This window comes from Metopolophium dirhodum, chromosome 4 (assembly GCF_019925205.1).
Source record: "Metopolophium dirhodum isolate CAU chromosome 4, ASM1992520v1, whole genome shotgun sequence".
NCBI classification, from domain to species: domain Eukaryota; kingdom Metazoa; phylum Arthropoda; class Insecta; order Hemiptera; family Aphididae; genus Metopolophium; species Metopolophium dirhodum.
In genome coordinates this window covers 27,343,276-27,355,968 of record NC_083563.1, presented here as the reverse complement: position 1 = coordinate 27,355,968, position 12,693 = coordinate 27,343,276, and the positions used below count along the sequence as shown (strand labels likewise).

Sequence of the window (12,693 nt, the reverse complement as noted above, 5' to 3'; positions counted from 1 at the left end):
AAATGTAATGCACCCACTAAACTAAATGTGTGTATAGTTCAGTGAATGCATCCATTATGGTGACCCACTCGACAACTATAATGCACAGAAGAGCGGTATATGTACCCACTTTCCCAGGTGGTTGCTTAAGACTTGATCCAATCTATTGATGATTGATGTTATATGTATTCCAATGTTGTAGGTAGTATATATCTTTTTCTTGGGAGTGTCTTTCATGGAGTATCATCGACACGACACGTCCAATTTTTGCTTGGTTGATACACTCTTCGAATTGGGCACGCAGTATTTGTCTTATAGCCTTAATACAAGCAAATGTCACGTTATGTCTTCTTCTAGAAAGCGGTCTTCTATTCACCATAACTATTCGTGTCATAGTCCTACCTGTTATACTGTTCCTGAACGTGCGATGCGCAAACGACTAACCATTTTTTTTTTTAAAGATTTTAGCTATTATTTGTAATTTAAAAAATATTATTTGCGGGGACTTGAAACTTTTACATATTATATTATTATTTTATTTTTTATATACAATGTAATTTTCAAAATATTTAGATTCATTTTAAGCCATTGCCCATTGACTATTTATACCACAAAGTACAAACCTATTTACACAGTTCTTAGGTAAATCGATATTGACTCAAAAGTTAATAACAATTAACAATAATATTGTATATGATAATTGATATTAATCATTAATAATATAATAAATGCGATGTTTTTGGCAGAAATAAATTCAATCTAATAATAAAATTAATTTACTAATAGCAATATGAACATATAGGTATTATAAAAAAATACACTTAGTATGTGCTGGCAGACCACTTCCACTCAGAATCGTTTTGCGTACGCAATGATTCATCACTGTATTCAAATTCAACACATCCATTAAAGAAATATCTACTCAATCACGAGATACAGTTGAAACTTACTGTAAAGTAGTGCGAGTTTTTAAAAAATATTGTTTTTTGTAGTTATACTTACTTACACTCGAAAATGTATGTCTATAAATTTGAAAATATATCACGTATAGAAAATGCTAATATAAATGTTTGATGACATACTCAATTCCCTATATTATGGTTGTATAAAATCAACTCAAACGTCATTGCAAAACCAATACAATCTTCGCACAGCTCAGAATATGAAATGCAATTAAAAAATCTCTAATTCTGTCTATAAATTAAAATTGTGTACTAATGAAATGTTAAATATTACATTAATTTGATATTAAAATGGAGCAAATAACAAGTGAAACAATACATACACATACATAGTTATATTTATCAATAAAAAAAAATAATAATGTTACAATTTAATTTTACTATACATTTACCAACAGACATCAAATAGACAAATAAACCTATAATATCTATCGATATACATACTATAATATTATAGTATTTATCAATGTTTATTGAATTACAATCATATTGATTTATGTTGCATCAAATACATCAAATCAGTTCTTTTCCACTTCGCTACTTTGGGTAAAAAAAAAATATATAATATAATAATAATAATAATATATATACATCGTATATAAATAACATTATGGTTTTTAAATAACATACAATGTACATATTCAATCGTGATATTTGCAGTTACGATAAAATGAAAACAAATCAATCTCGAACCGACAATAATAATCATGTGTGTTTACAATATTTTTGTTCTAAGTATAAAACTACTTAAATGCCGTGTAAATCAAAAAGGAATCTAATAAAAACTGTTAAAACATACAACAAATGAAAAATAATGTAATTTTTTGTGATCTTTTTGCGAAGAAATCGTTATAAAAACGCCCGCGGGAGATCGCTATTTGGTCTGCATAATATATTGATACGCGTACACAATACTAAATTATAGGTACGTATAATTATATTATTATTGTCTGTCCTTGGCATTTCCGTCCGACTCATCGACGAGACTCTCCAGGTCCACGTAGCTGCCTTCAAACTCTGGGTTTTCCAGGAGTGCACCCAGCTCTTGTTTCAGCTCGGCGAATGTGGGTCGCTTGGACGGGTCGGCTGCCCAACACTTGGTGATCACCCTGAACAATTCGGATCGACAATGCGCCGGTTTGTCCAGTCTGTAGCCTTCGCGCACGCGTCTCATTACTTCGCGGGCGCCCATCGTGCAGTAAGGGGTTGAACCTGAAAGCGTGAAAGAAATGTTAAAATATGTGTACCTTTATGTTATACCGATAATTTTGCGTTATTGTAATATATAGATATAGTGGCCGTGAATATGACGTGAATAGGTCATATTATACTACAATAACAATAAGGGTTTTACGTCACAGACGCATCCCTAAAAACGGTGGCGATGTTGTGAAAAACGCGAAAACAAAATAAATCTTATTATGTAACTATTTATATTATAATATATTATAAATTAGCAAACATTAATTATGTATTATTCACACACGTGTCCCCCCCCTACCGACATTAAAACATAAAAAAACCTATACAGCTAATGGCCATAGATGCCGGGCTTAAGATCAAAAAAAAAAAATAAATAATTATGTATTAAGTTTTTTTGTGAATATCAAAAGGCAGAGACCTCAGATCCAGAGCCGAGTTACGTTGCCCGTACGAATATAACTCAAGGTCGGGACTTGAAATTATTTTAAAACTATTTAAGTATGTAACTATAGGTATAGTTACTATAAACATGTATTCAAATCGAATTTGTGATTGAGAGTATATCTTACTCAAACTTATTTTAAAAACCATTTTTTCAAAAATTGTTTTACTATACTATTTTGATTGATCTGCATTTAGAAAAAGATTTATCTGCAAACATAATAGTCGTATATTTGTGTAGTCGATCTATATCTTACAAAAGAATTACCAAAAATAATCAGTATATCAAGACATATAAACATTAAATATAAATATTTCTTTGTGCTCTGTATAGACTCAACAACTACTGGGCCATTTTCAGTAAAAGTTATATCAATAGATTTCTGGAGATTCGGGGGGGGGGGGGGTATTTTTCCAACCCATTTGGGTCGCTATAGAGTGGCTCACACATGATAATAGTTTTTACTCACAAAAATCGAATATTTTTGTATTTTATAAATTCAAAAATCAACTAGTATCAAAAATTGCATTTTATCAATAATTATTTTTATTAATAATTTACAATAAAGCCAGAAAGGCTGCTGTGATATTGGTGGCAGTAGGCACTATCGTTTTGGATATTAATGGTGTCATCGAATATTGAAGATTCATATTGGAATTAATTTTAATTTATAGAAATCATTTTTCTTTTAGAAAATTCGTTATACGAATTATTTGAAAAATAATAACCGCTGTAAGTTAATCTTACAAACGTCACCATATTTCTCACCTAGAGTGACGATCTCCCACATCAGTACACCGAAGCTCCACACGTCAGTCTTGTATGTGAATATACTATAGTGCAACGACTCTGGTGCCATCCAACGGATAGGCAAAGCACCCTGCAAATGAAAATATTAATATAAAAACGGTTTTATACAAAATAATTATATCATTATTCCAGTAGATGTTGGGGCCGTACCTTGGTATGCCTTTGCTCGTAGATCTGGTTTGTGTCTCGGACATTGCGAGACATACCAAAATCGGCTATTTTGCATAACTTATTATGGTCGACCAATACGTTTCTCGCGGCCAAGTCCCTGTGCACTATCTATTAGAACAACAAGATCAATTAATATTACTTATAGTATTCAATATATGTAAGTAGCGGTTTGTGAAACACGACTGCGGTTTGTGAGAAAAACTCAATTCAGTTAATTTAATTTACGTTTTATTAAGCACACCAAGAGGTGAGATGATTAATTGGCTTCAAAACTTGCCACTGGAATTAATTTCAAAATTGTTTAGTAGCTTATTTGTTATTACAACTTATTAAAAGTTAGTCTTATAAAATAAGAAGTGTAAAATATTAAACGTCATTATGCACACTCTTTAGCATACAAAAAATAAATAAATTGATCAGATATTCTACACCGATTGCACACTCTTTAGTATACAAAAAATAAATAAATTGATCAGATATTCTACACCGATCAACAACGTGCGTCTTGCTTATTGGTACGCGTAAACTTTTCGATTTTTATGTAAATAAAATAACACAGTTCGTACTTTTTTCGAGACCAGAAAATCCATTCCTCGTGCTACGCAATAAGCAAACATGGTTAAATCTCTAGACGTGAGCGAAGCAGTCGAGTCGCTAAAATTAAAATAATGTGATCGTGTCCGTCGATCTCTAAGGAACGCCAATAGTTTGCCGTACATAACGTACTCCATGATCAGTAAATACGGTTCTGCAACAAACACGAAACGATAATGGTATAATAATATTATGGTTTTCACTTGTAACAACTGTACAGTAAAGAAAAAATATATGTATTCATAAGATTATATCCTATGTATTATTTACCTTTCTCCGTACAGCATCCCAGCAACGTGACGACGTTCGGATGCGACCCGAGATGTTGCATAATACTCAGCTCTCTGATCAGATCTTCTCTCTCCCGGGACGCCGCGTCCTCCTTGACCATTTTCACCGCGACCAGCCTGGTTAGGCCCTCATGTCCGTTAATGTCGTCCGCCTCGGCCTTCCACACCTGACCGAAATTGCCTTGACCGAGTATGGTCTGGAGCCGCAGTTTTTCCCGGGGGAACTCCCAACGGCTGTTGCTCATCGGCACCGGGACGGCGGGCGTCTTCTCCGCGTCCCACACGATGTGCTGCGGGACCCTGGGAAGTTTCGTGGTGATGGGTGACGACGTGATTGTGTTGAAGTCCAGTGGGCTGCGGTTGTACTCGGAAGAATATTCCGAACTGTCAAATACCTTCTTCTTTTTTCGCCGCATGGCCAGCTTGAACGCGAAAACAATTACTAATACCAACGGAACGATGGCCAAAAACGTTAAAAAGTACACGGAAGTGGCTAGCCCGTCTGGATATACTACGCCCACATCGTGTTCGGCCGACGGCCTGGTGACGTTGCCACGCTGCAGCAGCGGCCTCCTCTGACGGGCTTCGACGGCTGCGTCGACTATGGTTGTGGTGTGGGCGGTGGAGGCAACCGTGGCGGTGACATCAGTGGCGATATAGTCGGCAGGCGCTTCCGACGTACCGTTGTTCAAGTAGATGAAATCTTGCAAGTCGGTGGGCGGTGGCTGAGGGGTGTCGGTGGAAGACCGGTCGCTGGTTGTGGACGCGTCCAGCATTTCAGTGATGCCATCGACTGAATGATCCGGGGACGACGGACTCGAAGCCGCCGCAAAGTTGGAGGTGGCTGTCGTTGCGGCGGCGGTGGTGGTGGTAAAAAAGGCCGTGGAGGGAGCTGTGGAAGCGGTTCCGGCCACAGTCGTGCCGTTCAACCGTCTCTGGTTGACTTTGGTGATCTCCAAGTATTCGGGCAGCGATATGTTCCGGTACCGGTTTCGGAGGTATTTTGGGTACGCCGACACCGCGGAGTCCGGACTCGATGTAGACGTAGGCGGTCCGGGATTGTACGCACCGGTCGCGTCGTCACCATCGTTGGCGTCTGGGCGGTGGTTGTCGATGGAATGACGACCTAGGTCGGCGGTCGAATCGTTTCTCTTCTGTGGGCTCCCCCTGACCGACACGGACGTGACGACAGTTGACAGTATTCTTGTGGTCCTGCCATCCGATTCCGTCAAGCACCGCACGTCCCTCCGAGCCCGCGTTTTGTTGTTCCGTCTGCTGAACCTCGGGTACAAGCACTCCACTGCCGCCGAGTTCTCCGTGGGCCGCCTGGTCGCTGCCACAGTACTGTGGTTGCGGTTATGTGGTGGTGGTCCGGGTGCTCTGGTCCGGGGCGTGACGTCCTGCATCACTTGCTGGACGACCACTGGCAACCTGACTGACGTTCGGGTCTCCGAGTCCGACGGCACGTTGAGCCCGTCCACCGTGGACTGCGGGGATGGCGGCTGCGACTGTGTCGGGTGTCTGATCTTTTTTCCGAAATCATAGTACGATTCTTCTTGCGGTGACGACACGGCCGCAGTCCGGAGTGCCCTGGGCGTGCTTGAGGATGGCACCAACAACCGCCTACGGGTCTTGATCCGGTCCGGCCTCTTGGAAGTGGCGTTCCGCACTTCGGATCCTTGGGCCTCAGGTTCATCCCACGTCCGTTTGTGTTTGATCTTCTTCTTGACCCGGGGCATTGATGATTCGTCGACGTCCGGCAGCACCTCCAGCGGTGAAACCGGCCCGGATCCTCCCCGGTGATGTGGCGGCGTCGGCGTTCTCCTGAGAACGCCGATCACCGATCTAGTTGTTGCATTGCGCTGCCGGCGGTAGTCAGTCGCGATTCGCCCGTCATCAGCCGGCATACTGGTAGGAATCACCACCATCAAATCATCTGAAAAACCAATCGATTGTTGTTAGGACGGTTTTGTACTAGCGACTCGCGAGTATAATATATTATATTATAATTATTATTGTATTTGTCTAACAGATATATAGAGCGCGATCGCTTAGATATTATATTTGTCATAATATAACTGTTATGAGTCAGATAGACATATTATATAATATAATATAATATATAGTGTCTCTATTCGTTAATACTTAATTCATACACTGAACTAATAAATGTAATAAACACTACAGTATTGTCGGAAAGTTGGAAACATCAAGTGTCTTAATATAATAGAATACAGACATTAAAACGCATTTTGAAAACTAATATCTTACAAAACAAAATGTCTTAAACATTTTAAATAAATTACTCGTTAACCGATAATACTAATTATCAATTTTACAATATGTGCGTGTGTCCTAAATGTCCCATTATACGTCTTACAACATATACATTTTATAATAGTGTGTTAACGTAAATAACTCTGGCATTTAAATGTAAAAATAATTGAACGTCGTATGCGTGAGAAAAATATACCAATGAATTGTAAATCGTTAAATTTGTTATAGATTATTATACTATAGCTATGGACTATAGCGACAGGCAGACGGCGACAGCGCTGTGTTTTGTATGGCCCTGCACAGGACAATATATTTTATGATTTTGGTCGTTGTCGTTTCAATTAATCAACAATATTATACTCTAACTTTTTCGTTCACGGAAATGCTTATAAATATATTATATAAAAAAAACAAACGCGGGGGCTATTAAACCTGATATACAAGCCGTGTGCGGGACCCTATTCGAATGTCCCATCGTTTATCCGCGACCGTCATTGACAGTAGGCAATCGTGTAGAAAAGCAATTAACCGAAGAACTTCAACTATTTGAACAATTTAAATGTACATTAGGCGAATGTCTGACGTATGGGTCAAATAAAACAGCATTAGTTGGTCAACTGTGATGATAACAGGTCTGGTGACGCCCGACGCGAGTCGAGACTGGGTGCGACCGGTTTATGCCTCATATCACTTTCTCCCGCGATCTGTTTTTTTTTTATTATTATTATTATTAATATACTATTATTATACAAACGGATATAGAAAGTATACAAAACTTTACACCCATCGGTTCTTTAAAAATAAAAAATTGTATGACCGGTTGTAATCTTCTTTTCAGGTCAAAATAGTGAATACACGGACAAAAAAAACCGGAATTTTACAACGATGAAACTTTATACGTATAACACTATTATGTTGTACTATAAACATGATATAAATAATACACTTAAATCGGAGTAACGCCACGAGGACGCCAAATGCTGTCGATAATTAGATATTTTAACAACCTGGTATGTGCGAGTACATTTATATTTTAACGACTTCCTTCCTGTCATTTTTTCTAATTATTGGCAGTCCTGCGAGTTGTGAGCACACACCAAACGACAACCACCGTCTATATATCGCTTACAATTAGTTTCATGATGCCGCGCGTCGAATTTCACGTCGTATTGAACTATATACATTATTGGAATTGGATAAATATTGCGACGAAAAGCAATTGTCGTCTATAGATTTAGATGTCAATGATTTCACACAATCGTTTCTATTGCACGTTTAAATGCACTCAAGTCCGATTACATAATTTCAAATTGTATTTTTTTTTTACATAATCGATAGATTACCGGATATCGATAATAGTTCACGAGTTGGGTGCACACGAGTGACAATAGGTTTAACTTTATTTCATCACTTTTTTTTTCTTTCCATAAGAATCAGACTTGATAGACATGCGTATAATGATTTGTACGTTTATACATATATACTAGACAGTTCGGAAGTATACCTATTTACAAAGAATGACATGCGAAATAAACGTTACACAAAGTTGCAAATTGTTCATCATGTATGCTATAATTTTAAAACACATTAAGTTTGGACAATACATTAAAATATATTCAAAAATTGTGCAACAATGATTCGTCTCTTTTTTGTGTTACATTTTGAAAGCAAATATTATAGTTGTGTAAATATATTATCAACTCCAAATAGGGATGATGCAGGAAGCTATAAAAATTTAAAACAGAAATTAAGTGCTTAGAAAGTTTGGTAGTCATAAATTATAATGAACACTATTATAGTATAACTATTAACTATACCTAAATATTATATTATATATTATGATTTATGATATTTAGATAAAGACGCCTAGGTATATGTATAGACAATTTATGAACATACAAAATAGTCATATAATTTCTATATAGTAAGGTAAAAACAAGACAACGTCAATAGCGTCTGTTAATTTTTATACTGCACTCTATTATATAAAAAAACTATAAACATGATACATATTAGTATGTTACATATAATATATAAATCATTATACTTACATAAGAAACGTAAGACTAATTTAGATTGTGTATTACTATACATAAATAATCTATATTTAACTTAACCGTAGAAGTTGTGTTGAATAACGTTTCATATAAGTTATCCATTTATAATATCGTTCATTAAAACTGAAAAACTATTTTTTTTAAACAGCGTTCATCAAATCCTAAAAAATTCAGTTTGAACGTTGTACCTACTGCTTTTAAATAGTATACCATAAAAGTGTGTTATATTACCTTTTTCGATATTTTAATTTGTAATAAGATTTGATTTAAAATCGTATAACACACTGCAATAATGCTATCAATTGAACTAAATAGTAAATTCAAAATGATGTGTTTAATTGATTTTGAAGTGTATGACTAAACATAAATTAGTTTATATACTTTCAACATTGTCTGCCTTATTTACTTTACTTAAATTATTGTTTAATATGAAATTTTAGTAGGTATATAGATTGATTGATTTGAAACGCTCTAGATTAATGTCCTTGAATACACCGTATCGAAAAATGTATGGCATTATAATAATATACCTATGAGTATGGTGTATACAAATAAAAATAATTAATGTATTAATTTACATAAAAACACATATTTGGTGATAAAAAAAGAAGTTTAAAAGTCGTGACTGTCAATAACATTAATATTAATAAATCTCATTAGACTAAGTTGGTCGTAGGTAACAAAAAATCAGCACATCATTGTATTGCTCGCGCCGCTTGGAATCTATATAAAACTATACGTACGAACAGGTTACAGAAACTGGCCATTGGGCACTCGTCTCGCTTCGCTCAACTCGGTGAAGGTCAAAATATTGTTATTTTAAATTTTAAAGCCACTAAAATTAATTATATCACTTTCATATAAAAACAATAAATTTCAAACAGATCTCGATTAATCTTAAAATGTTCGAGATGTAATTTTAAAGGTTGCCTATATTTTTATTTTCAGAGAATATCGAAAACGAAATAATATTATATAAACTACTACTTATAGGTAGGTATCTAATATTTCTAAACTATACGCAAACAAACTTTTTAAACGAATTAGACGCAAAAAAGATATTGCAGAAGAAAACCGTTGACACAATTGTAAAATGAAATATCTGAATCACTCAGCTCAGAAATAAAAATAAAAATGAATATAATATTTATGGCCTTATAAGTAGTGGTAGGTCCTAGGGACACTATAGGTAGCAGTAATATGATCATAATTCCCAAATATTTTGTATTTTCAACTAATCTCTAAAGAATCATAATTCACAGTTGAATAGTTGATATCATTTTATGGAATACTACAACGTTTAAATTCAAATATTTTGTTTAGTGTGATAAAAATATACCATTTATGTATAACTATAAGGCACTTTTTTAGTTGTCACACGTGACTGTAGTTGTCATTTGTTGACGATTTTGCAATTCATTTTCTCTTATCGGTTCTTACGATAGTAATCGCCATTGAATAATAATTCGTCAGGTGAATTTAAGTTCCACCGTCACTGCATTGTATAGGCTCCGTTAACAATCAATTTGTCCGATCGATACGACTGTTGTGCTAAGTATACATATATAGATATATACGTAGTCTGTTATGGAGCCACGCCGACCTTGTTTTACGAATAATTTAATTCGATCGATCGATCAAAAAACCACCGCAATGTAGACGTCGACGACTCGATATATAATTCTATTAACATTTCTCAATCGCGAGATTATTGATCCAGTTTTTTTTCTACTTTTTGTTATTCTTATAACTAGGGTGTATGTATACACGCAAGACGGCAATTGGTGGCACGTTCTAGAAATTATCATGTCGCTTTAAAGTTAATATTTTCTATCTAACTATGTAAAAGGTATAATGTAGGTTCTAATATTTGTAAACTGACAACTAATAACTATAATAATGAACACATTCCATTGCCAATTATTTACCATAAGTATATACTATAAACGAACGAGAGGTTATGGCGGACATTACTGCACTGCACTCGTTGTTCGATACAATCGCCGTTTCGGTAATAAGTTCAACCGTAGTAGTTGGCATATTATATCAAACGATCTATACCTACATAATAAACAATAATAATAATAATAATATGTACCAACTTCTAGCGTACCTACTCATCCGTATTAATGTGTTATGCGGAATCAAATAATTATTGTCGGTATGCTTGATGGTAGAACGCTATTATGTAATATATGTAGAAGAAGTACGTACTATATAAGACCTATATAGTATCTATATTTTATAACACTGACGAGCACGATCGAGAAGTCTAAAAATATTAGATTTTTAATTTTATTTATATCATTTAGGTATATATCTTCATTTATTTATACACGATTATCATATTTACAATTAAAATATCTACAAGCTTCGCTTACGACGACAACATTTAAGTATAAGTAATTTTCCAACAATATGGATGGTATTCTAAACCCAAAAACAGTTAAATTAAAATTTTTTTTACTTTGTTAAGTAAATGTTTAAAAACGAGTGTAAGTAACGCCTAAACATTGTTTATTATAGTTTATACACAACCATTCATTATATGAGTATAAATATATTATAGTATAATATAAATTATAATATACTCAAACAATGTAACATACTAACATGGGTGGAATTTGTTAAAACGCGACGAAAACAAACCAACACTTACGGTGATAATAATATTATTACTACATTATATAAATCGGCACAAATATATTATATAACAGTACCGAGTACCGTCGAGCATACAATATTTACACTGACATCACCGATTGTTTATAAATAATGAGTATACAACCATAATAACGACTATAGGTACCGCTAATTTTAAAGCACACGCGTGTAAACACTATAGTAAAATAATATAAGTTTATACTGTAATACACGTTTAATGCATATACCTCCCAATAATGGTTACGCACGAGTGTACGACAGTTATATCATTGAAACACACGTCCGATAAAAAGTTTTATTGGTAGTTTTTTCTACCAAAGATGAAACCTCGGTGAAAAAAAATAACACCAATAAAACAAAACGGAATAAATTCATTTCACGTCCGAGTCTGCTGCACGTGTTTGTTTTTAAACGAGTCGTATAGGAAAAAAAACATAATATATAGGGTGTAACGAAATTAATATCGCAATTTTAAAAACCTTTGTTGTGCAAACTCTAAACCTAAAAACAATTTTCCTTAATATTGTACTTACGTCCTTTCTGATCATTGTCTAAAGTTACCCCCCCCCCCTCCTACCAGTAACCCTCACATTACCCAACCGATATTTCTATTCATCCTAAACGACCCCTTTCCAGCATATATTACGGTAACAGTTTAAAATGCAGCGGCCATCTTAGTTTTCAATTCTTTCATATTCTGAGGCATTGGTGCGATATTGAATATACACACCTTTTTATAAAACTTCGAAAGTATAAGTCACTTGGAACGGTGAGCAAGGCAGTGGTGAAGCGAAAAAATCGTTATGTGTGGAGAGTTCTCGGGCGCCATCGCGCTGGTTTGTTATGAAACCGCAGACGTATATCGTCTGCAGCAGATAGTTCAAACCATGGCTAACCAGTAACCATGGCCGTGGTCCGTGGTTCAGACGCTTCGACGGTGGTTGGAGTTCCCAACCATTCTCGGACTTTATCTCGAGACCGATGACAATCTCTGTTCAAGAACGACTGACGAATCAAAATTCAACGTGATCGGGGAAAGTCAATAATTGTCGTAATGTAAACAATTGGTGGTTAGAAAATGAGGGTCCCCGATGTATAGACGTCGATGATACACGTCATGTCAGAGAGGGCTCGAGATGAGCCGGACCATCGGTCGGATATCGGAGGGTTACTCGCGTAGGGTAAACACTTTGTAGTCGGGTTTATGGTTTTGGCGATAAAATATATAGCTCTTCAAGACTCCG

The 12,693-nt window shown here is 35.6% G+C and overlaps 1 protein-coding gene across 1 annotated transcript in view; it reads right to left on the bottom strand.

The window, feature by feature from the left end:
* Nucleotides 1–1,261: 1,261 nt before the first annotated feature.
* LOC132943178 (ephrin type-B receptor 3-like) overlaps nt 1,262–12,693 on the bottom strand; it is a 54,062-nt gene continuing 42,630 nt past the window's right edge. Inside the window, exons 2-6 of the mRNA XM_061012039.1 lie at nt 4,432–6,387; nt 4,134–4,315; nt 3,547–3,675; nt 3,355–3,466; nt 1,262–2,153 (exon numbers count right to left, since the gene is read on the bottom strand). Of these exons, the coding sequence (XP_060868022.1) occupies nt 1,885–2,153; nt 3,355–3,466; nt 3,547–3,675; nt 4,134–4,315; nt 4,432–6,387 (2,648 nt within the window). The 3' untranslated portion in view covers nt 1,262–1,884. The remainder of the gene's footprint in view (nt 2,154–3,354; nt 3,467–3,546; nt 3,676–4,133; nt 4,316–4,431; nt 6,388–12,693) is intronic.